General features: G+C 36.6%; 1 protein-coding gene across 2 annotated transcripts in view; it reads left to right on the top strand.

Annotated features, from left to right (window-relative positions):
• The window catches only part of ACSS2 (acyl-CoA synthetase short chain family member 2), a 62,402-nt gene that overhangs the window by 14,664 nt on the left and 22,097 nt on the right, over positions 1-25,641 (top strand). The window contains exons 3-8 of one of the 2 annotated variants that reach the window (XM_087720308.1): positions 8,196-8,287; positions 14,674-14,777; positions 15,760-15,832; positions 17,385-17,460; positions 18,563-18,677; positions 23,461-23,499. In XM_087720308.1, coding sequence (XP_087576434.1) covers positions 8,196-8,287; positions 14,674-14,777; positions 15,760-15,832; positions 17,385-17,460; positions 18,563-18,677; positions 23,461-23,499 — 499 coding nt within the window. The remainder of the gene's footprint in view (positions 1-8,195; positions 8,288-14,673; positions 14,778-15,759; positions 15,833-17,384; positions 17,461-18,562; positions 18,678-23,460; positions 23,500-25,641) is intronic. The other variant, XM_087720309.1, reaches the window with a different exon arrangement.

Consider the following 25,641-nt stretch of genomic DNA (forward strand, 5'->3'; position numbering starts at 1 on the left):
ATGAAAGGGAGGGAACTGTAATTTGCTTAAAAGCTTTAGGCGGCCTTTCCTGCCTGTAAGCTGTTACATTAATCCAGAATTGTTTTTAATTAAGCTAACTGTGCGGGACTAATGGTGATGTCCTAAATCTTGATGCACAAAATGGATATTCATGCACACAGAGAAGCAGTGGCTACTTTAAATTCCATTTTGATGATATTGTACAACATGGTAAAAAGTGTTGCTGAGAAATGGCAACATCACTAGGCCATTGAAATACCGATAAAGACTGTATGAAAACTTGTGTGCAATCTTGTGTGATGCTTTCTGATCAATGTGGAATTGTAAAGAAATGGACTTTTCAACATATGTTTCCAGTCTGTTCAAATTAAACAATTCTAGATTCAATAGTCATGTGCTTGCAACACTAGATGACTTTAAAAAGTAAGTACATGAACATTATTTACGTTAGGTAAATAGGTATGTTCATATATTTGCTTAATACGTCTACATGGGAGAGTCCATATACCAGCTGGATATACTGAAATAGCCTTCTAATGACCTGCAGATTTAACAGCCATAAAGTTTATAGCTACCTGGAGATCAAAAACAGGTCTTTCTTCTACAACCGGGAAGAACTTTTTTCTAAAGATATGTTGCAAAATTCCTTTTGTCTAATGAAAAATGATTGTCTATGGCATGTTGTTGCCTTTTAAACTGAGTTAAATTTCTACTAAATATTATTGGGTTCATTCTATGAAAGCATGTAACTCTGGAAACTGAAAGCATATATTTATTAATATTACATTTTTTTTCATTATGGAAATTGAACTGGATTCTGAACCTTAGTTTAACATTGAGCAAAATAGTTTTCTGCATACCATCAGAAAATTGGTACATCCAAGAAGAATTTCATACTTAATATTTTTAGTGGATCTCTATGCTAGAGGAAAAAAATTGGTAGCAGCTTGTAGACATTTACAGTATGTTCTTAACTCTTGGGGAAGATGGAAATTTCTACTAATGAGAAAATATGTTCCCTTGATAAAAGTCAAACCTGCTTGAAGTTTGATTTTTTTGATGACTCCATAGACTATCCACACACCATTCCCTTCTTTGGGGATATTTAATCAGCTTTCCAGCCTACATGAGAACTTAGGATTTCTTGATGGTCTCCTATCCAAATACTAATCCTATCCAAGTGCTGAGGGCAGGTCTGTCAATTAAACAATGCCATCTATCAGGACCCTGGAAACATGCCTTCTCTGTTGTAGCACCTGCTCCCTGGAATGGGATTCTACCTGAGATTCGAATAGCTCCCGCCCTACCTGTATAGAGAAAGGTGCCCTGAAGATGTGGCTATAGTAAGCTCGGACCTTTGGCAAGAGTGATTGAAGCCTGTTTTCTTCTTTTTCTGTGTTTCTATCTGAATCTGTTTTCTCTGCCCTTTGTGTTCTTTTATTTATGTTATTTTTGGGTTTTTGTATTTTTCCTTTTTAAAATATTTTTATTGTAAACATTATTATGATTGATTGCACATTCAGCTAGATGTTCAGACTGGATTTTGAATTTTTATCCACTTACCGAGTCCTACCCATGGACCTGGGATAGGCAGATTTTGTTTGACAGTGTTAGAGTTACATCACAGGAAGTAAGCTGTTCTGAGTAAAGCTGCCTTTTGCAATTGACTAATGTGAATTTTTCAATGCTGCTGATGTTCGATTGATGCTCCAGGTGTACTTTGTGATATCCTCCAGTTCTTTTTCTTCTGTTCTGCTGTTTCTAGGTATTGCCACCTACACAATTTATACTTTTTTGTCTTTCTTAGTGACAATTAAGTAATACAATACAATAGCAGAGTTGGAAGGGACCTTAGAGGTCTTCTAGTCCAACCCTCTGCCTAGGCAGGAAACCCTATACTGTTCCAGACAAATGGCTGTCCAATATCTTCTTAAAGACTTCCAGTGTTGGGGCATTCACAACTTCTGGAGGCAAGTTGTTCCACTGATTAATTGTTCTAACTGTCAGGAAATTTTTCCTCAGTTCTAAGTTGCTTCTCTCCTTGATTAGTTTCCACCCATTGCTTCTTGTTCTACCCTCAGGTGCCTTGGAGAATAGTTTGACTCCCTCTTCTTTGCGGCAACCCCTGAGATATTGGAACACTGCTATTATGTCTCCCCTAGTCCTTCTTTCTCTTAAACTAGACATACCCAGTTCCTGCAACCATTCTTCAGGTTTTAGTCTCCAGTACCCTAATCATCTTTGTTGCTCTTCTCTGCACTCTTTCTAGAGTCTCCACATCTTTTTTACATCATGGTGACCAAAACTGAATGCAGTATTCCAAGTGTGGCCTTACCAAGGCATTATAAAGTGGTATCAACAAAGTCTGGGGATGTTATGTGGCAGTTCTTGTCTGTCTGAATTCTAAAGTTCCAGAATAATTTGGTTTCTTCAATTTTTATGACTTTTTCTATTTTATGGTCCCACCAGTTCTTGTTTGCAAACAAATGGCATTTCTTGCAGATTTTCCAATGCACCATTGTTGCTACTTGTCGTGCTGTTATTTGTAGTCCGCCTCTGCTGTCTTATTACAGCATCTGACCAGGTTTATGATTACAGTATTGACCACATTTGATCCCGTCTAGTTTCTAGGGTGCAGCCAAGGTTGGCTAGGTGCTGTCCCATCACTGGGCCCTCAGAGCAACAAGTAAACCTTCAATGACTTATTATAGAGCTGGTTGAATACCAGCCAATGCTTGCAAGTGAACTGTTGTGAGATTGGAAGAGGCTGACACAAAGACCTCATGCGGAAGTGCTACAGATTTAATTTAATGGTCCTCATATAACAGTATCCTAAGATAATAATCTCAGTTCTAATTCTCATTTGGCAGTCTGATGCCCTTTTTTCCAGGTTAGGTTCAGCTTTCAGTTGAAAAGTATCATCAGTTTTCATTGAAGTTTCATACTTTAACATTGGTTTATAGATTTGAGCTTGAAATTGACTGGAGATGTTTCCTGTTTCTCATTTGTTTGTTGTTGTTTATATCAGTAATTGTGTTGCGCTTAGTTCTGTGGGGAAGGCTGAAGGTCAGAATGGATACTGCAGTGAGACAAATTAGGTGCTGCTGAATATATTTGTTGGCAGCTCTACAATTTTTAAAAATTAGTTTGAGGAGGAATTTTTAGAGGGATATTATGATCAATCTCCTTTGATTAAGGTGACCAGATGTCCCGCTTTTGGCGGGACAGTCCCGATTTTTAATAATTTGTCCCGCGTCATTTTAAAAAAGTCCCGATTTTTGTAGAAAGGGTGCCCCGCCGCTTTTTTGGCTCCACCACGTGGCTTCCTCTTGCAAACATTTTCACTCATTTTTCCAGGTCTATCTTTGTCTATAGTGGCTGCGTGCCAGGAGGGCGGCCTGTGGGGCTGGAGGCTGCACGGCGGCTGCCCGCTGCCGAGCACTAACAGGAGTTGTGGGGCGGGCTGGCCGAGCGGATTTGCACGCAGCTCGCCTCGCCGCCCGATGGAGGCTGCCCGGCTGCTGGCGCTGCTGCTGCTGGCGCTACTGTGCGTCTGCTCCGCCGCCGAAGATGCTACCGCCACCCCCTCGCCGGCTTTTCCCGCCCAGACGCCCGCTGCCCAGGAGCTGCCCGAAGCCTTCCAGCCCACCCGCGGCGAATTGGCTGCGGTGCAGCCGATGGTGGGCATCAGCCAGAGGGCAAAGATGAGGCCAGGCAAGAAGAAGGACCTGGGCACGCTGGGCTATGTGTTGGGCACCCCTATGATTCCCCCTCCCACTTTTCTCCTTGAGTATTGAACTAGATAGTGAGTATTTTAACTTGTTGGGCCTAGAATGTCCTATCAACTTCCATAGACCAAATTTTTAATCAAGAACACCCCCCCCCATCAATGGTGTCCTGCTTTACCAATTTTAAAATCTGATCACTTTACCTTTGATCAATCTCCCATTTCTAAGTGTTTTTCTTAAAATATTGTTTTCAACAATTAGAATAAATGGGTCCTTAAGGTCCCATAAAAAGATTTGTGGTTGCTTGTAGCCCTGGGATAGGCTTCAGGTTATCTTTCCTCTAATTAACTTGTTCAAATAACTACTGTATCAAGAACCTGCATTAATTTGCCTTCAATATTTAATTTTAGCTTGCAGATGAAAAAAAAATGAAAGCAATTGTAGTAATTGGGCTGACACTAAAACCTAAAGCCAAACAATTTCTTCTTTATTTGCTTGTTCAATTAAAACTGGTTTTTCTTGGGTCCTTGTTTTTCTACTTCCTTCTTTGCCTCCTCTTTTCATTGCTTCTAAACTCCATTACATCTTTTCATTCAAAAGGTGGAGCCTATATATGTCTGCAGGTTTTGTACTTCTTTTTAATAAAAATCTACAATACGACCCCTACTTAATTAAAAAATAATGTTGACTTCGCATTTAAAAAAATATGCAGTTTTTAAGGTGAGGGACATGGAGATCATTGTAGAATTTTTTGAAACTTTTTTGTCCAGGACCATTTACTAAGAGCATGTGTATGCTTCAAAATGATCTGGAAGAAGTGCTTTGGATGATAGATAAATGTAGCACATCTCTGTTGTTTATAAAAGCAGCCTGACTCCCCTCCCCCCCCCCAGAGTTTGGCACAAGACTGAGAAAAATACTCAGCTGCTTTAACAACCACTGCTGCTTTAAGTTTAATGAGTCAACTCATTTTTGAATTCTACATAGTGCTTGTGATTATTGTGTAATGCACACATAATATGCTGCCTTGAACATTGTTTTTTTTCCAATTCACCTTTTAGTTTGTAACAATTGTGAATAAATAAGAACAGGTGTACAAGTTCCAGTTCTGATAATACCTGATTGCAGTTCTAAAGATTACTTTAGTACAGAAAGTAACCAGTCTTGTTCATGGGATATGTTGAAAACTTCTTGCAAAAGATTTTTGAGTCAAATACCCTTTCAACATCGCTAACATAATTGTTGTAACTTTTTAAAAGCAAAGATATTGGCATTCACATTTAATCATGTCTAGAATTTCAAATTATTATTTAAATTTATTAGCCACCCAGCTATAGAGCAGTGGACTCTGAATGGTTGATGAATGTGTTTTGGTATTTATAGATCCAAACATCAGAAATAGTATATGTTTTTGTAAACCCATCCTATTATATTTATAAGCAACCTCCCCCCCACCCTCTCTATATATATTCATACTCTATATATATTGATACTATAATATGCTATCTATATCTGGTTAATATAGTTTTGTGGGAAAGAAAATTTACAGATAATACATTTGTGAAAGGCATAATTGCTTCTTCCTTAACTGAGCTTGCAGTGGCTGCTAGTACCACAACTGCTTTTATTTGATTTTTTTGGTCTTCGGATTACTTTTGCTATTTGTTGAGAATGGTGGGATCAATTTTTCATGGTCTGTCTTCATTTGTGAGCTTGTCTTGTATTTTACTATCTGTCACCTTAGCTTTAAGTAAATACGTAAATGAACTTGCTAATATGATATTGCAACCGTTATCCTTTGTCCATCTTGCCAACAGAGAATGTAGTAACCTCCAATTACTATTTAGTAAAGAGTCAGATTTGTGACATCATGTTCTGATTATTGTGCCATCACCTTTCACAACAGATGAAAGGTTGTTGGCTTCTAATAAATGATAGCTAAGCTAATTTTACATTTTACAAGTTGACTAGTTTTGGTCACCTTATAAAACTAAATCAATGGTTCTGTTTAAGTGAATAAAACACATCATTTAGATTTGAGTTTTGTTTTTTCTTGTTCAAATTCATTTTGTGAATTCCATATTTGAAAGACTATAATTTTAATTTGTGCTCAGCTCAAGAGAACAGTTTGTATCATCGTAATTTTGAAATACCCTTCAGTATCCTTAATAATTTATATCATGTGCCAAGTCTTTATCCGTGGGCAAGAAAGAATGAATACCTTTCTCAATTACATTCTACAATGCCCATATTATGCCAAATGATTTTAGTGCTTTCCAATGAAGGTGAACTTTTTAAATGTTATGCAGTTATAAATCTCTTGAGAAAAAAATTGCTGTGGACGATCATTTTGAGCAAGTTCTCAATTAGGATGGAATTTGTGTCGATTTTAAGTAATTGTGGAGATACATTTAAGCATTGAAACCATGGAACATATGTTGCTATTATGTAAAAAAAAAATATCAATTGCAATTAGGACGATAGTGTCATTCTCTGCACATACATATATATATATATATATATATATATATATATATATATATATATATATATATATATATATATATATATATATATATATATATATATATATATATGTAATAAATTTGATTTGGAGATGGGTAAGCTGTGAAAGGAAATTTCACTGTATGGTATTGAAAAATACATTTGTCTGACCAATACTCTATGACTGCTCTGCCTCCTCCAGCTATTTCTTATTTCTGTTAAGAATTATAGGAAGATAAAGACCTAATGCAGACAGGACATTAGCAGTTGATGAAGGGGTTTGACTTGGTCAAGAGTTAATGAGTGATACCTATGATTACTAGTAATATTAATGGAATAGTCTAAAAGCCCTAAATTTATGCATTAACAATCTGGCTGCATTCCCATGTTTTGCCAATTGGCATGATCTTAGCTGAATCTGCAAAGCAGAAATATATGCCAGTTTTAATTGCTGACTGATTGCTGATCCCTCTCTTCAGCACTTCATAAGAGTCTGTATTCTTTGCTCAAGCAACTATGGCTATATTTGTTATTGTAGGAGCACTTGATATTTAGATTGAGCATGGGTAGAAAGCTTAATGCCATCTTTCATCTAAATTTATAAAAATCGCAAAGGTTCATACTGCATGTGGGCAATCTGGAACAAAGGAATTGTGCTTGGCTGATAAATATTTTCTGCCATTCATTTAGAAAGCAGTGCTATTTTTCCACAGAACAATGGCAGAAATTGCTTGGAAGGCTAAGCTAACATCTGCTACTATATAGGGCAGAATTATGCCTTTCCCATATGTTTTAAGGTGCCAGCTTCCTATTCCCAAATTAATGGCAGATACCTTTACACAAAAATAGCAAAATAATCTTTTCACACATTCCTATAGGACTGTTTGTTTCCTTAAGAAATGTGCTTGCAAATTCTGTGCATGGCTATTTGGAAGTTCCCTCTTTGGTTTACACAGGATTCCAGGTAAATATGTATAGGATTGCATTTATTCACATTCAAATTGGTGTAATGTTAAAATATTCCTAGTCCTTTATCCAGGCATATATTTCATCATTACCAACACATTCTTTGCACAAACTTTGAACATGAAAAGAAAGGGAAAAAAAGACAAAGACATTTTTCCTAAACATTTGACTTCTCGTATTTAGGAATTTGCCATTTGAAATTGGTGAATTAACATTTTGATAAATTGCAACCAATAGCAATAGCAATAGCAGTAGACTTATATACCGCTTCATAGGCCTTTCAGGTCTCTCTAAGCGGTTTACAGAGAGTCAGCATATTGCCCCCAACAATCTGGGTCCTCATTTTACCCACCTCGGAAGGATGGAAGGCTGAGTCAACCCTGAGCCGGTGAGATTTGAACCGCTGACCTGCTGATCTAGCAGTAGCCTGCAGTGCTGCTCTTAACCACTGCGCCAACCAGTCAGAAAGCAGTAGCAAATCTTACTATATCAGTGCAAATGCATACTTTGGAAATTGGAACGTATGGTTCCCTAATTGTCTATTGTTTTGAGGTCTTCTTCTATTTGCTTTGTGTATTTGTTAACTGTATTTCAGAGCTGTGGTTTTTCCAAGGTGGCATAAACTATTCACTCGCTATTTTCATGTAAAGAACACCAAGCTGCTTTAAGCTATTTTATTAGTTTTTAGTTATAGTAAAACATGTGAAGCAGGGGTGGTATTCACTTACCTTTGCAAATGTGAGCGCGCATGTGTATGCTTGCTTTGCTCACAATGCCACATCCGTGCATGTGCTCAGCCTTCCGCTCATGCACTTTGGCTAAAAAAAACTGCCTAAATGGGATGCCATAGAACCGGGGTCGGTGGGTGGGACCACCCACGATTTCCAAGGTTTGGGATAACTGATCCGAGCCGGTAGAATACCACCTCTGATGGGAAGTTTACATTTGAAATACAATTTTTTTTGCATTTATATATCTCTTTTTCTTTTCTTATAGGGAAGGAAATGAGCCAGGAGATTCCATGAAAATTACATACAGTGAATTGCTGAGCAAAGTCTGCCAATTTGCCAATGTTCTTCGGGAACAAGGTATCTGATGTTGTAGGAATTCACATGCTTTTTGTTGAGTGTTGCTCCGGATCTTGACCAGAATGGTAGTCACTTGTCCCCAACTATGAATTAATGGTTTTCCTTCCAAGCTATAAGACACAACCTTTAAATAGCTATCATGATTTTTTGTTTATATTTATATGTTCCCCATAAATCAGAAAATGGTTAAAATGTAACCATAAATTAAAGCAATATTATTAATAAAAGCACCAGGGTGAAGGAAAACAAATCAAGTCTATTAATCCAACATTCTTACAGAGATGACTTGAGAGAAATGATAAATCCTCAGTGCAACCAAAGGTATAGACACTTCTCTGGTTTTGGTGGGTTAGGAAGATTTCAGAGTACCGGTACTAGAGAAAATGGTTGCCTATGAAAAACATGAATGATGACACACTGTCAGCTTTGGCACAAATCCTTTCGTGGTAATCTTAGTGAATGAAGAAGTGAAGACAATCTCTTAGGTAACTTGAACCCATGTTTTTGTCCATATTTTCAGACCTGGAAAACAGAGAATTACCCCTTGAATTGTGTCCTCAAAATGCCCAACAAATTTGTCACAGCATGCCTCCAAGGGCTTTAAAGTAAAAGTTTCCAGAGCAAATGGTAGTAGTTCTTAACTGTTTTAAAAACTGTGCTACTTAAAGATACAATGGACATTAAAAAATAGCAGCTCACCTTCTAACTTTTGCTGCAGAGTCAGCAATTTGTGAACTAATGTGTATTGTATCAGCATGTGCTGAACCTTACACCATTTGCACTCATTTAATCTCTTGACTGGTTTCATCATCCAGAACTCTCCATAAAGCCAGGAAAAAACCTAATTTCACAATGGTGATTAGGACACTTAAGTATAATCATGCCAGTGGCCAGTTTAGTTTCTTTTCATAGGGGAGCTTTGATTGGATCAATGGTTATGGATTCTCTAGTGCATTTCTATAGCTCATTTGAAGAACTCATCATATTCTATACATGTCAGAATATTCATGAACTGGCAGAGACATGGTAAAGATCAGCCAATGTATAGACATGGCAACTGGGTCAACCAATGGGAACTATTTGGTGACTGAGAGCCATGCCAGACGTCTCAGAGCTTCGGCGTGACTTACTTATCTAGCTCAGAGTCTGTGCTCAGAATTAAACTGGTCTGCTGCTCTGATTTGAAACTGAAGAACCACTTGTTGGTATTGCATATTTACTTATGTATTATATTATACATAAAGAGAAGTTAATGAATCCTGCTGAATCAGATAGCTGTCTGTGCTTTCTGGATTTGATTTCTGCAACAAACTCTGACAATACATTTTAGGAGATAACTTTTTTTAGGACCCTCACTTGTTCCCGAGAGAGGTGATGACAAGAGTTTAACAAGTGATGGTTTGACCAGTAAAGCAGAGTGACCCCAGTATCTAGGTTGTCATCCTTCTCATGTTGCAAAGCAAAAGTTAAATTGAGAATATGTGCTTGCCTAAGTTGTTATTTGTTTCTGATGGAAGAGAGTACCATGATTGTCATGGAGGCTATGAAATCCCAGACTTGTCTTACTAGAGTGGCAACAGTCTCAATGTTGAAGTCCCATGATTAGAGTCCCATGATTAGAGTTCTGGAGTTTTCCAATCCCTTTCAGAGGCCATCTCAGAGCGTATCAAGGAGAACTCCAGTATGGCAATGTGGTATATCAAGCAGCATTTGAATCTGTCTTGTTAATTTAACACCAGTAGAAGCCCTTCCAGCAAAAGCCCCTCTGCTCTAATTTGGAGAGAGGCAATTGGTATTCTTATCTTTTGGGTTAATATTACAGTGAAAAAGATGGCTCTGTTAGGGACATATTAGGGTAAAATCTATGTCATCCAGATTATTTACCATGATCTAAGTCAGGGTGTCAAACTTAAGGCCCATGGACTGTATGTGGCCCATAGGGTGCTTAGATTTGGCCTGCGGGGCCATCCTGGAAACAGCGAAGGACCGGCCCATGGTGCCTCTGCCAGTAAAAATGGGCTCCCAAGCTCCGTTTTTGCTGGCAGAGCACTCGGGCCACCATAGGTGCCTCCCAACTCAAATGATGTTGAGCTGGTCATGCCTCCCCCCCCCCGGCCACCTCTCTCCCCGAGGTCAAACACAACCCTGATGCGGCCCTCAATGAAATCAAGTTTGACACCTGTAGTCTAAGCATTCAGCAGAGATCAGATTAGATGACTTCTGAGATTTACTGCAATTCCATTATTCTACATGTTAGGTCAGTTCTTTCATCCACAATGAAATTATTAAGTGTGACCTTGTTGTACACTCAAAATTAACAATATTACCTGGGAAGAAAAATCAGAAGCTTTGCCACTAGGTTCCTGATCATATGAGAATGGACTAAAGGAGGTTATGTCCCTTAAATGTTATCTTCTAATCCTCACCATCCATAACTGATGATCATCTGAATTTGAATTGTATTTAACTTATACTCTATAAGGTGATTTTGTGAGTGTACTGGAAATGTCCTATGTTTAACAATCCAGATCATAATTTTTATTATGATGATTAGCCTTATTTTGATGGTTTTACAGCCATAATTAAGACTGTAATTTTTATAACCACCAGTAGCTCTTTAAGAACCCAGATTGTGCTCTGCTTTTGATATATTGTTAAGTTACAAAAAGTTTAGTATTAACTTCAAGTTTGCTACATTGTCTCAATTCTTTTGAGTCCACATTTGAAACAGGATTAACACTTCTTTTTGAATTTAGTCAGATAAGATTTTCCACATCTTTGCAAGATACGTAGGTTAAGGAAAGGGTCCATTTTAAAAAATGAAGATGGCTAAGCATATCCTATTCCATATGCATATTTTAGTTTAGTTTTATTCTGTCATTATTTATCCTTAATGTCAATAATATTTATATTATATTATATTATATTATACTATACTATACTATACTATACTATACTATACTATACTATACTATACTATACTATACTATATACTATACTATACTATATACTATACTATACTATACTATACTATACTATACTATACTATACTATACTATACTATACTTATTATACTATGTTTATTATGTTTATTATATTATGTTTATTATATTATATTATCATGCCTGTGGATCTTTATAGAAAGTTCCACTCCTGAGATCAGCTGGTTCCCTGCATGCTCTTAATAAATTTATGCCATGAACTATTTTCTGTATTTGTTGAGATGCTCCATTCCTGGTGTTTAGCTTGAAACATTTAAGAACCAGGAGTGTAATTTTGACAGCAGTGTTTGAAGGGGAAATACCCGGATAGAGCATCTTGTCATCCATCTCTTCTGATTTTGTACACTTGTATATTTTGTATGTTTGTACATATTTTATAAACCAGAGTGTCTTCCCCTTCTGAGGAATGCTAAATATCACAGCTTACTATGAAAACATTATACACGTTGATAACTTTCCACCCTAAATGAAGCCTAAAATTTCTCAAGCAGTACGTTCCTAACCAGTTATACCGAAGTTTTCCTGAGTAATAGAATAGAAATATACTGATGAGTAAGGCAGTATGCATGAAGGCAGTAACTGTGTTTGAAATTATTACTGTCACCTGTAGTCTTCTTGCTATCTGGCACAGAGCTAGCAAATATATTTTCATGTTGGTAGTCCAAACAATTATTTTTCAAACTACAAGTGATTATAGGAATATCACTAGCTGTACTGATGCATGTAGCCATTATAAAATAAAATTATGTAGCATAAAATTTAAAAATTTAAGATTTTATCCTCATTTATTCTCTCAGTATGATCATTCCTCTTTCATGTTGGTCTCTCATTGTTAAATTCAGTCCACATTCTTTCAACATTCATTGATTCTTGATGCTGCCTATTTTTGTTTTATCCCATAAACTTCTGGTTTCTCCTTGAGTTACTCAGCCCTCACTTTCATATAACATAGTAGGTAGAAAAACACTCATTATAGTTTTACTTCTTTCAGCATTCATTCCACATAGAAGATCATTTTACTATCCATTACTGCCAGTATTTGCATATCAAAATTTCTCTATCTTCAATAAATTCGTTGTGAAGGCAGACACTTTCATCTACATGCTCTGTTTTTTTCATTTATGTAAAATATACAATAAAGGCAAAGGTTCCCCTTGCACATATGTACTAGCCATTTCCTACAATGGTTTACTCCATTTTCCTTTTCAAACACAATTAACTTGGTTTGTGCACATCCATTTTCAGAGTCATACTTTTTATTGCATCACACAACCTAACATTCATTGCATACAAAAATACAAATACATTCATTTCTCCAAGCAACACATCTCTCATATTACCATAAACACATCTTACACATTTATCCATAAATCTGATCCTTGTCCTACCATACAAAACATTCCATAAATCAAATTTATTATTTCCTTATTACTTATTCCTTATTACTTTCTTTAAATCAATATATGTACAATAAACTGCCTCATTTATTTCTCAATGACAAGTTGAAAAGCAAAGTTGAAAATCTAATCTATAAATTGCTTAGTATAAAAGCCACAATCTCTTCCTGAGTTTCACTCATTATCACCTTTCAGGCAGAATTCTGCCAACATTCTCAGGCATGTTTAACAAACAAATCCTCCTGTGCATTTACATTAATTGTTGCTACATTTCTCTTTTTATAAAGCAGTAATAACAGAATTCTTTCAATTTTCAGGTATAGATCTAGTCTTCACACATGTTAAAGAAGTCACAGAGCCACTCCATAAGCAAAACACACTGATATTTTAACACGTCTCTGTTATACCAACTGCTTCTGTAGCCCAGCATTTCTCAATATTTTCACAGCAATTACAATTTTGATTTTGCCATTTTTTTCCTTGGCTGTAATATTTATAGCATTAATTTCATTTTCACTGTTTGTCATATCACATGGCATATAAGTGCTGTTTGACCAGGGTCCACAGTATTGTCAGGGATGCTACACATCCTCTCCCTGACCGATTTGCTTGTTATCTTCAGGTGGTATCCAAAGCAGAACAGCTAGATTCTGTAATAGCTTTGAACAATATAGTATCAACCTTGTTAACTCTCAAGACTCTTTATACACACACACACACACCCCAGTGGAGGATTTCAATTTTTTTAGAACCTATTCTGTAGGTATGGCCTATTTTGTGGGAGTGGCTTGGCGGTCATGTGACCAGGTGGGCATGGCCAACTTGGAAAATGTGAAACTCATTTAATAACGCTCTTGCTTAGCAACCAAAATTTTGGGCTCAATTGTGGTTATAAGTTTTCTTTCTTTCTTTCTTTCTTTCTTTCTTTCTTTCTTTCTTTCTTTCTTTCTTTCTTTCTTTCTTTCCTTCTTTCACCTCTCTCTTCCACTTTCTTTTTCTTTCTTTTCTTTCTTTTCTTTCTTTTCTTTCTTTTCTTTCTTTTCTTTCTTTTCTTTCTTTTCTTTCTTTTCTTTCTTTTCCTTCTTTCTTCCTTTCTCTTTCTGTGTCTGTCTGTCTGTCTCTCCCTCCCTTCCTCCCCCTCTCTCTCTCTTTCTCTTTCTGTGTGTCTGTCTGTCTGTCTCTGGTTCCCTCCCTCTCTCTCTCTGTCTCTCTCTCTCTGTGTGCCTCTGTCTGTCTGTCTGTCTCTCTCTCACTCACACATACACACACAGACATACTGTGGTGACCTTGTTGAGTGTTCCAATCACATTTGAAACACTCAACAACCGGCCTACATTTATGGGTTTTTGCAGCATTCTGCAGTCATGTGACCAAAATATATGGTTAAAAGTACCTGGCAGTGGCGTTCTTTGCGGAGCAGGGCTCCGGAGTCATTGCCAGCTGCGCAGAGCCTCACTGTGGCTCCACTCCGTGGAAAACATAGGTGCACGCGCACACCCTGTACAATTATAGCCTCGGAGAACAGTGGGAACTTGTTCTCACTCACCTGGGCTTCTGCAGAAGTTCCCTCTGAAGCCCTTCAAGGGAGAAAGGGCCAGTTGGGAGAGGGGCTTTGGTCCTGCTCCGGGCTGTAATTGTGCGGGGTGTGCACGCACCTATGTTTTCCACGGCGTGGGGCCGTGGCCTGAAGATGAGGAATGTGAGGGGGACCAGCGGGGCCTCGTTCTTCTGAAGAAGTGTGTGTGTGTGTGTGTGTGTGTGTGTGTGTGTGTGTGTGTATGTTGAACATTTCTTTATTTCATCCTGATGCTGGCTTAAATCAAATCAGAGCGAAGATGCCTTCTCTAGCTCTGGGATCCTTAATTTAGCCAATGTCTATATGCTCAATAAGTTCATTTGATTTTTCAGGTATTATTATGATGTTTTGTGCGGTTGTCTAAAAAATTGTTTTAGTTGGCTGATCTGAGATATATTTTTTCCTTCACAGGCGTGAAGAAAGGAGACCGAGTTTCCATCTACATGCCAATGATAATTGAGCTGGTGGTTGCTATGCTAGCTTGTGCCAGAATTGGAGCACTTCATTCTATTGTGGTAGGAATATTTATTCAACAAACACATTTATTGGATTATAGCCTTAAAGGTTATGAGTTACTAACTAAAATTAGGGCTATTGTGTGTGGTCTGCAAATCCAAATGTACAGCAAATGATACAATTTATTGCTGCCAACTAATGGTTGTTTGTATTTTGCAGATCAGGTACTGTACAATAAAACCTAATTGAAATGAACTATGACATAGGTAGCAATTTAAACTAAGCTAGCTTTTTTGCCCCTGTGATTTTGAGTCACTTTCGAGTAGGTGAGTATGCCACTATGCCCTTTTTGACTAAGCAGAGGCTGCTTTATCACTTTGTTTTACAAAGATGACCTCAGGCTTAAATAATTTAATTTAAAAAAAAATCTCCCTAGATTTTTAAGGAGTTTAACCCAAAACATTGCATTAAATACTTCAACAGAATATGACAGATATGGACTTATGCAAAGCATGTTTATTTCCTGTGATGCTTTGAGTTAAAGGTTTGCAGTATTTGAACCTGAATTAGGCAAAGGTCTTCTAATCTAGCATGACTGCTGTTGCTATACTTGTTGGCTTCTTCTGAAAGGAGCCTTGCCTTTTTCTGGACTCATTCAGTAGCCAGACAGGGACCTACTTTCCTTAATTCAAGAGGGACTTTGTAAGCACATATCCTTAAACCTTCTTAACTCAACAGTATGTTTATACATTAGGAAAAAGGCAGCATTTTTGATCAAGCTAGGTTTCAATGAAACATGCCTATAATTTGTGATTATAATTATCTGTAATGCATTTCTCACTGATTGTAACAAAGGTTTTCTTCTAAGGAGTTCTGCTGTATTGTGAAACAGAGTTTTCAACTGCCTTTTAACTAATTAGCTAAAAACATTTATAGCTGCATTATTCCTACTCACAGTCAGGGATCCTATTCAAAATAGTTCCAGTTGGCATTGTTGCGGCTACTGCTGTTCGGTAGTTATATTTGTGATTATGATTTCAGTTTGCAGGCTTTTCAGCAGAATCTCTTTGTGAGAGGATTCTAGATTCCAACTGCTCGCTTCTCATAACTGCAGGTAAATATCTTTTTGATAACCTGTAGGTTCTTTAGTATATAATTAGCATAATCTAACTGGGTTTATAATTAATGATAACTTTATACTCTTCATCTTTGAAATAAAAACTAGCTGCAGTTCAGCAGTTCAAATCTCACCAGGCTCATGGTTGACTCAGCCTTCCATCCTTCCAAGGTCGGTAAAATGAGGACCCAGATTGTTGAGGGAAATATGCTGACTCTGTAAACCGCTTAGACAGTGCTGTAAAAGCACTATGAAGTGATATATAAGTCTAAGTGCTATTGCTATTGCTAAAGGAAGGAGCTATTTCCAGGTTAAAGCATGCAGGAATATGTTTCATCAATCATATTACAATATAACAATGTTCTGGTAATATGGAATTATAAACATTTTTAATTCATAACTTTTCATTGCTATGATCTAATGTCCAAAGTATTTTTTTTTAAATAATTTAGTTTTCTTAGCTGTCATAAAGCAGAAACATGCTCTAGTAAAAAAAGCAGGCCGTGGCTTGCTCAATTAATGCTTTTTATTAGATGATCCTTCTCTAATAAAATACATTGATTTCAGATTTGTAAGACCTACATTCATTTAATTGTTAGACCCATTATGTTTTACAAATATACATGTCCCAGGATAATATACATGGCAAATATACATGTCCCAGGATAATGTTGCAGGAGCCAATCGGAATTGATCATCCGGATCAGAGATTTAGTCTTCCAAGCCTTGGACTCATGCTGGAGCCCATCCTGTGGAAACTTATGTGCACTGGGCTGTTCTGTGTGTAGTATTTGTACTATTTATGTGTTGCCCGGTTGTGTGTGGCTTTTAGTTGCTGTTTGAGGGGTTGGTGACCAGCTATTAAGTCATTGGTTGTTTCTTTGTGCTACAGCATAACATCCCAATTAACAATTGAAAAACCACACATAACCAGACACCACATAAATATTACATATAGAACACCCCAGTGGACACATTTTGGAGAGAGAAACGTTCCCTGAGGATGAGCTCCAGCACAAGTCTGAAAGCTTAGAAGACTAAACCTCTGGTCTCAGTGTCCAACTCAGAATGGATCCTACAACATTATGATTTAATGTGCAACAACAGCAAAAAAAATTCAGCTATTCAGGTTGTTCAAGCTATTCAAGAAACTTATAAGACAAGTTTGGACAGCCACTTGTCTGGAATGGTACAAACAGGTTTTCCTGCTGGAGCAGGGAATTGGACTAAAAGACTTCCAACTTTGTTATTCTGTTAAGTTCTGTTAATTCTGTCATGAAATAATGAGGATGCCAATACCAGAACTAAGATATGACAAAGGACATCTAGTTTCTTCTGATTGTTCTCTAATCTAACCCTAACCTATATCCTTTCAAATTCCCTGAATTTTGAAGAAACTGCTGCTGTTACTGCATTGGCCTTTCCCTTAAATCCATTGTTCTCTCTTTCTTTTACTTTAAACTATTCTGTCCCTCCTTTGCGATGGACAACCTTCCAAGGACCTGGCCTATTCTGATGAGCCACTTTAATGATTTACTTGTTGTTTTAGATGCCTTTTATAGAGGTGATAAGCTGATTAACTTGAAGCAGATAGCTGATGAAGCCTTACAGAAGTGTAAAGCTAAGTAAGTAAGTTCAACGGTTCTTTTCAATGAAGGGAATTTGTGATATATTTGTTTCCTTGGGAATAAGAAAAGCATGTACTGTAGCTTTAAAAATACCCTAGCGTTCCAGACAGAAGGTCAAAGAAGCAAGCATTGCACAGATTTCAGTAGGACAGTTTTAATGTTAGCTTTGGGTAGATACAGAATCTTGAAAACTTGTAAAAGAATTTCCAACCTCATTTATTGTGAGTTCATTAAGGAAGAGTCTTGTGGAATGATTGGGATGCTTCTTCCAGGTTTCTTGGAATCTGAGTTGAAATGGCATTTATAAGAAGCTCCCCTGCTTTCCTTTCAATTACCTTCTCAGCCTCTCCATAATTTCTTACATCATGTATGAGGAAATATATAGATATATGTGTGTATGTAAAAATATATTCCCAAAGTAATAGTTTGAAATGACAATAAAAGTCAGTCATGATCTTGTCATGTTATGGGTTGACTTCATAGCAGAGGTGAAATGCTCTGAAGTCTGCTACCGGTTCGCTTCATGCGCAATCGTACCGCAGGCGCTAAGAAGCCTTTTCTGAGTCTGCAAAGGTAAGTAGAACAGTGAGGGGAGGGAATAGTTTTGCCACATGAATTAGATTCATTAGAAAGCAGGATTTCTTGCTTTCTAGCAAATATAAATTGCGTGGCACAGCTGATTGTTCCACAGCTGATCGTTGGAACTTTTTTAAAAACCTTTTTAAAGCATTTTTTACTACTGGTTTGGGCAAACCGGTAGCATTTTTTACTACCGGTTCGGGTGAACTGGCTCAAACCAGTAGCATTTCATCCCTGCTTCATAGGGTAACCACCCCAAAGATGATTTGGAATCTGTGAAAGGTCACTCGAGGGGATTAAGACCTTTTATTAAAATTCATTTATTCTGCTCGTTAATATGAGACTGGATACAATTTTAACCATGATTCAAGTATTTGGTGTTCTTTTAAATATTGTTGTTATCCATATAAACTGTCCTACCTGTTGAATTTAGCTTGTTTACTGAACTAAAATATCAGGGATATTCGAGATTTTCTTCAAGTGATTCATGTTTCATGGATTCATCTTTCTTCTATTTTAGGGGGAACCCTCTGGAAAGGTGTATTGTGGTTAAGCATCTAGGAAGAGAAGAACTAGTTCAAGATGGGTCAAGCAGCAAGTCTCCACCTCTGAAAAGGATCTGTCAGAGTGTGCAAGTGAGTTATTGTGTAAACATGGTGGATCTGTGGGGCTTGAGCAGACATTTTTGTTGTAAAGAAAAAGGAAAAAAAGTGATTGCATATCCTGTCATGCTGGAGGGAGTTTAGATTTTTGCCCTCAAGGTTGTGCTTCATTATACTGGGCAATTAAGGAGTAATTCAGTATTGCAGGTAGCTGGGATGGGAAGATAATCTGTCTGTTGCCAGTAGGATACTTTTGTGATAATAAATGTGTTGTGCTGTTATTGATCACAGAAGATGATATTTGTCTTTTCATTTTTATATAATCTTTTCAAGGTAAGTACATGTGGTCTATAACATACAACAAAAATGGTTAACAGAAATTAAAGTTACATTTTGTTTTTCCTCTCCTCTCCTCTCGTCTCTGTCAAGTTCTGGAATTCTTTAAAATTCAGAAACTCTTTAAAATTCATTTATCACCATAGCATATATAGAAAACCATATTTGCTAAAGATCAAAAAATATGTTACATTTATTTCCTTTTTTTTTTTGAAAACAGCAAGAATTCACCAACTAATTTGTACAATAAAATTAAGTCTGAATTTTCTCCAAGATCTAGACTGGGAGATGGGCTATTTTCATCAACACACTTAGGCTTGCAGGTGGCAAGCTGCAATTATGTGCTTTATTCCTTTTAGGGTATTTCCCTTTTTAATCAAGGAAAGTCATTTTTCCCAGTTTTAGCAAAAAGAGTACAACGGTATGTGAATGGTAATTCAGAATCTCTTCTGTTTGCATGGAGTTTTTGCTACTACTGGAAATAAGACATATTTTAAAATCAGCATCAAAAAATCCATTAAACCAAGCATTCCCCCAATCTAGTCCTACAACTCCCCAAATTGCCATGCTGGCTGGGAACCCTGGGGTTAAAATTCCACCATATCTGTCAAATATATTAGTATAAACATTGACACAATAATTCTTTACTTGTCTTTTTGATATCTTTGAGGACTTACCTCTGTTTGCTCTCAACATATATTATAGAAATATATTCTATGTCTTCCTTGAAGAGCCAAGGTGGCGCAGTAGTTAAATGCAGCACTGCAGGCTACTGCTAGATCAGCAGTTCAGCGGTTCAAATCTCACCAGCTCAGGGTTGACTCAGCCTTCCATCCTTCCGAGGTGGGTAAAATGAGGACCCAGATTGTTGGGGGCAATATGCTGACTCTCTGTAAACCGCTTAGAGAGGGCTGAAAGCCCTATGAAGCGGTATATAAGTCTACTGCTATTGCTATTGCTATTGCTTCCTATAAACTAATCAATTTATCTGTTTACTACCGTTCCTGATCTTGTGCTGCTTTATTAATAAATAGTAACTAGTTGCTCCTGTTACATCTCCAAAGTAGTAAAAGAGTTTTCTGTTTCATGGAAAGTTTCTATGAATTAAAAGCTACTTTCTCTGTTGCAGACATTTCTTACCCAATTAAATAACCACAATCTTTTACAATATTCATACAAGCCAAAGAACCCTAGTCTTGCAATCAGTGTCTTATTTTAAACATGCAATTATGTACCTTTATATTTTAGTCACAGTTTAATGAGAAGTTTGGTTGTTGACTTTTACCTAGTTCTCACTAAGCTAATAAGTATTTGGGTTGTATTGTTTCACAATTAATTAGTGGTGGAGGAGATCACATAACTGAATATTCCTCAAACCTAAATGTTGAAGTAGTAAAGAGGACTGTGTAATTTTCTCCTCAATGCATTGGTTTCATAAATGCAGGAATGGAAGATGCCTTCTATTATGTGAGCCCCAGCTTTCAGACTGAAGTATATTGGGTAGATATGGATGTACCATCTCACTGAGTTTTTGCTGTTCATCAAATATAGACCCTATTTTTAGCAAATTACAAGTCTTGTATCCATTAATAGCAACACTATAGCAAGTGCTTGTCATTGGCTTTATCACAACAGACTTCCGTGTCTTTTTACATGGACTTGTAACCAGAAGAGATCACAATTGGCAGCCAGGTGGGAAGTATGCATTTATTCACCATGCCAAACTAGTACCAGTTTTTAAAGGTCAGAACAGTAGAAACATAAGAAGCATTCCTGAGCTTTGACTGTACATTCTGACAGACACCGTTGATAGAAATGTAAGTCTGCTATATTAGGTTCTTCAGATAAGCTGTTGGTCACAACCCTTTGCCAATATCCTCTCCCTTATTGGACAGAGAATATTTATCTGTGACAAATAAATAAGCTGTTTCCCTGAACTCTTTAAAGATTGCATACTTCTTATATTAATGTATCTGTTGTTAACAGGAAAATTAAGTGACTGACCATCTGCTGTCCTTAAGAATTCCTAAAATATCCATTTTTCACATAATGCTTGATTTTTAAAATTGAGCCATCAACACATCACACAGTCTTTAATGAAACCCTTAGTGCCCCTCTTTAATTTTATAGATTCATTTTAGGTACACTATATTCCAGACTGTGAAATTACATGAATATTCCAATATGGTGATGCTTAACTTTGGTTGTAGCTATTGAATTGTATATAGCCTAATTGGATGTCTTCCAGATTAATTAGATAAATTTCCCATAATCTTTCAAAAGTTATAAGAAACATTGTCTGGTGCATCAGAAGAATACAGGAGATGGCTGGTAAGGGGTGTATATCCAATAGATAAAGCTTTTGCCATTCTGTAGCCATTTTAACTCTTGTAGAATAGATTGTTGCATCAGTTCTGATGATAAAGCAAATGAAGAAATATAAACAAGATTCAGATGTTTGCTACCTATTTCTTCAGATGGTTCTGGTGAGAAGGAAGCTAAACTATAATTGCAGAATCACTTTCTAGTTTTGTGTACTAGAAAGGATTTTACAATCTAAATCACTTTAGAATCTTGTACCAGAAAGGATTTTACAATCTAAATCACTTTAGAATCTTGATGTATTTTCTCTGAAAATACATCAAGATTCTAAAGTGATTTGGATTGTAAAATCCTACTGGTTAGTATCACTTTATGGTAAGACCACCTTTGGAATACTGCTACCAGTTTGGATCACCATGATAAAAAAAAGATGGTGAGACTCTAGAAAGAGTGCAGAGAAGAGCAACAAAGATGATTAGGAACTGGAGGGTAAAACATACGAAGAATGGTTGCAGGAATTTGTTATGCCTAGCCTAGTGAAAAGAAGGACATGGGGTGATAGGATAGCAGTGTTTCAATATCTAAGGGACTACCATAAAAAGAGGGGGTCAACCTATTCGCCAAAGCATCTGAAAGCAAGACAAGTAACAATTGATGGAAACTTATCAAGATGACAAATATAGAAATAAGGAGAAATTTCCTGATCGTTAGAACAATTAATCAGTGGAACGGCTTGTATTCAGAAGTTGTGGGTGCTCTATCACTGGTGGTTTTTAAGAAGAGATTGGACAATCATTTGTCTGAAATGATATACGATCTCCTGCCTGAGCAGGGGGTTGGACTAGAAGACCTCCAAGATCCCTTCCAACTCTGTTATTCTGTTATTAGCACCACTCTTTCCCTTAGAATGGCAAACTTTCCTTATTGTATTTATTAGAACATTGAGGTTCATCAGATTAGGAAAAAAATAGTGAAAAATGGGTATGTGTTTGCCTAGGAGAGACATTTGCTTTCACTTCTCAGACTAATCTCACTATCCTTTATACATGGCGATTTATATGAAAAAAATAATACCAACCACTGGATAATGTTTTTATTTTAAAGAAGAAAAGTTTCCTTCAAGTTTAACTCATGCTGACTAACTATGTAGTTTTCTTAGCAAAAAAAATATATGTAGTAGTGGTTTGCCATTAACCTTACTCCAGGATTTATTTTACTTTCTTGTCCAAGCCCACAGCTCTGAAATTTCTTGGTGGCTTTCTATCCAAGTGCTAACCAGCTTACATTCTTGTCAAGTCTTTCAAGATTAGTAGTATCAGCCAAAATGACAAAAAACATCAACTCCTCCAACATTCTTCATCAAGAAGTTGTTAACAAAATTCAGAAGACAGGGAGGAAACAAGACACATACACCCCACCACTGCTAGCCAGGAAGTATGCACGTCAAAACCATACATTTCAATTTTCTAACTTTTTTATTTTATTTCATATACAACTAAAAAAAAAGAGGGGAAGGGGACAAAAAGCTTTATTGTTGCTGTCAAACAATTGGAAAATCAGAAATCCTTGCAGATCCATTTCAGGATCCTCAGGAATCTATCAATCTCATGACTTGATCCTGTGGCTTGGATTTAATCAAGAGCCACCAAACTATGGCAAAGTGATTGCCTTGGCATGACAACACATTAGTTGGCTGTTTAGCTTTTTTTGGAGAAAGGAATAGTGGGAACTTTGACAGCTTAATTGATGGAGCCTGTAATATACACCTTAAATAAATAGGAATAACGCTTCATGGATCTTTACATTCCTTGCCAACTAGCAGTTTTGCTCTAGCATAGGAATTACCATTTAGGAATGGATGGCCTTTACACAAAACACAGACTCTGGATTAGAGGGTCAACCAGTCACATAGAAGAGACTGGTGGGAAAAATACTTTTTGAAATGGAATTGGCTAAGCAGATATTGATAGGTTATCAGATCCCTTGTGTGCAATTTTTCCTTTATGTTCTTTTTTTTTGTAAAGCACTTTATATCATGGTATTCAGCTTTCTAATTATACAACCCATCTTTGCTATCATGGCATTTACAGATAATAAGTGCCCAAGTTCAGTTTGATTGGTTCTCAAACATTATATCTTCTTTGTGAATTTTTGGCAGGAAAAAAAGACTGAGAGTTCAAAGAAAGTCCAGCCAAAGGTATTTACTGTGTGTAGCAGAAGTTTTTTTCACAGCATCCGTCTGCTCTGCTTACCACGTCCAGCACACCTCTTCTCTTGTCTGCTCTTTTGCTCTCTCACTGCAATGTGTGGCCTTTTAACCTCATTCCAGCACCTGCATGGTTCTTGGGGGTGTCACTGTTGCAACAGGTTGAAGGGAACTTGGAACCACATTTCAACAACCTGGATTAGGAGGGGTAGGGAAAATAAGCACTTTGTAGTCCTATTGTTATTGTATATCTATTGCTATTGTAAATGGGATTTATTTTTGTATTGAGACCACGAGGGAATCTGTATCCTTAAAGGTTGAATGCTTCCTTGGAAATAAGTTCAGTTGCAACTGCCAACTCATTTCCTGGATTCAATTATACTGAGATTGTGCAGAATGATTACATTCAGATTACCTCCATCACTCAGTTTTGCTTTCACAAACAACATACAAACTGTACATTCCTGTTTGAAAGAGGTTGAAAATTGACCCTGAAATTTTTGATTGCATTATTTTTTGTCGCTGACTAGCAAAACTTAATTGTGTGAAAGATCATTTCACATTTGTGATCAAACACAAACTCACATCAGCTGTGAAAAAGTATTGTTTTCTAAAGAACAATTCTGGAAAACTAACTGGGTCTGAATAATGGAAGTAGTATTGATAATGGAATTTATAATTACAGAACTCTGTGATATCAGTGCTAGTAAGTGAAGCAACTAGTTGATTACAAACTGATAACAGGCATAATTTACTACTGTATTGCAGCCTAGGGTTTATAGATTATAGTCAATTGGCATTGATTATACATCTGAAGATAATTGTTCTGAAACAGCCTTTAACCAAATTCCTTGAAATCTTCTATTTTTAGGTATGTGGCCTCTAAAATATTTTTAGAATATTTTCATATTCTATGCAATCATTTTCAACAAATCATCAGGGTAGTTATAAAGTGCAATGAGGCAGAGAGGGTGATAAAAACGGAGAGGAAAGCTTTGAAGAAATTCAGCATTTTTGCAGAAGAGGCAACATGAAAGTCATCTTCATTGATTTGAAGAGTTGCCATATAGATAGTGGGGAAGTGGGGAAGAGAGGGAATCTATCATTTGGAAAACATAGGGAAGCTTTCTAATAATGCAAACATATCAAACAATTTAAAAAAAGATTTATTGTTTACCTGATGGGTTATTCTACTAATAGATTTCCTGCATTAGGAGTTTAGATGAGTGAGATTATTTCTGAAATATTTTCCAATGGTGTTTAGATTCTCATGTTCCACTAAGCCATGGTTAGACTGACATGGTTTCGGCAGAGCATATTTGCGGAAATCAGCCATTACAGTTTGCAAAGGGTGATTTTAGCAATGTGATGTGTCATTGTGGCTTGCATAACAAGCCATGATTAGAAAATAAAATGGATTGATGAAAAGGGTAAACTCAGGCTATGATTATATTCTCAAGTTAGAAAAAGCATTGCCAATTAGGGGTTGCAAATTTATAGGAGAGGGTGGGAATATATATGAGGAAGGGATAATACAAAGTTTTCTCATTCTTTGGTATTAATTAGCATCATGATATTGTTATAGAAGGATTTGCTTTGATATTGGCAAACTATTTTTTTTCAGGAATTCAGTATCTCTGAAATAGCTTTCTGATCCCAATTTGAAGGTGCTTGTGCAAACTGTTTTTTTAAACCTGATATTGGATATTGGGATTATGTGGTGGAATGGGATAATTCATAAAGAAATTGTACATAGAGTGAAAAAGCTACATTATATCTATGAAATTGCTTCCTTTCTATTATAGTAGTTTTATTTATGCCTTATTTCAGTGAATCTTAGGCTTAGTGTAAAGAAGGTGAAATAATATTGCATAAGGATATTCAGTTTCTGGTATTGCTGCTTATATAAGTTTTCCATACCAGCCTTTTTGAATAGCCAATGTTTTATTTTTTATTTTTTTCAGCTACCTGAATTACAATGTTCAGAGACCAATTTTTAAGTTCAGTTGGAATTGGTTATATAATCCTGCATTTGTTTCCTTTTGACAAGGCTACAATTTACTTTAATCTTTTAAATGAATATGGCTGCTTTAAATAAAACCCAGCGTCAAAAATAAAGCTGGCATGAATAAG

Source organism: Thamnophis sirtalis, unplaced genomic scaffold, assembly GCF_051295495.1.
Source record: "Thamnophis sirtalis isolate CommonGarterSnake01/CBP01778 unplaced genomic scaffold, rThaSir2_p1.2 scaffold_7, whole genome shotgun sequence".
In the NCBI taxonomy this organism is placed as follows: domain Eukaryota; kingdom Metazoa; phylum Chordata; class Lepidosauria; order Squamata; family Natricidae; genus Thamnophis; species Thamnophis sirtalis.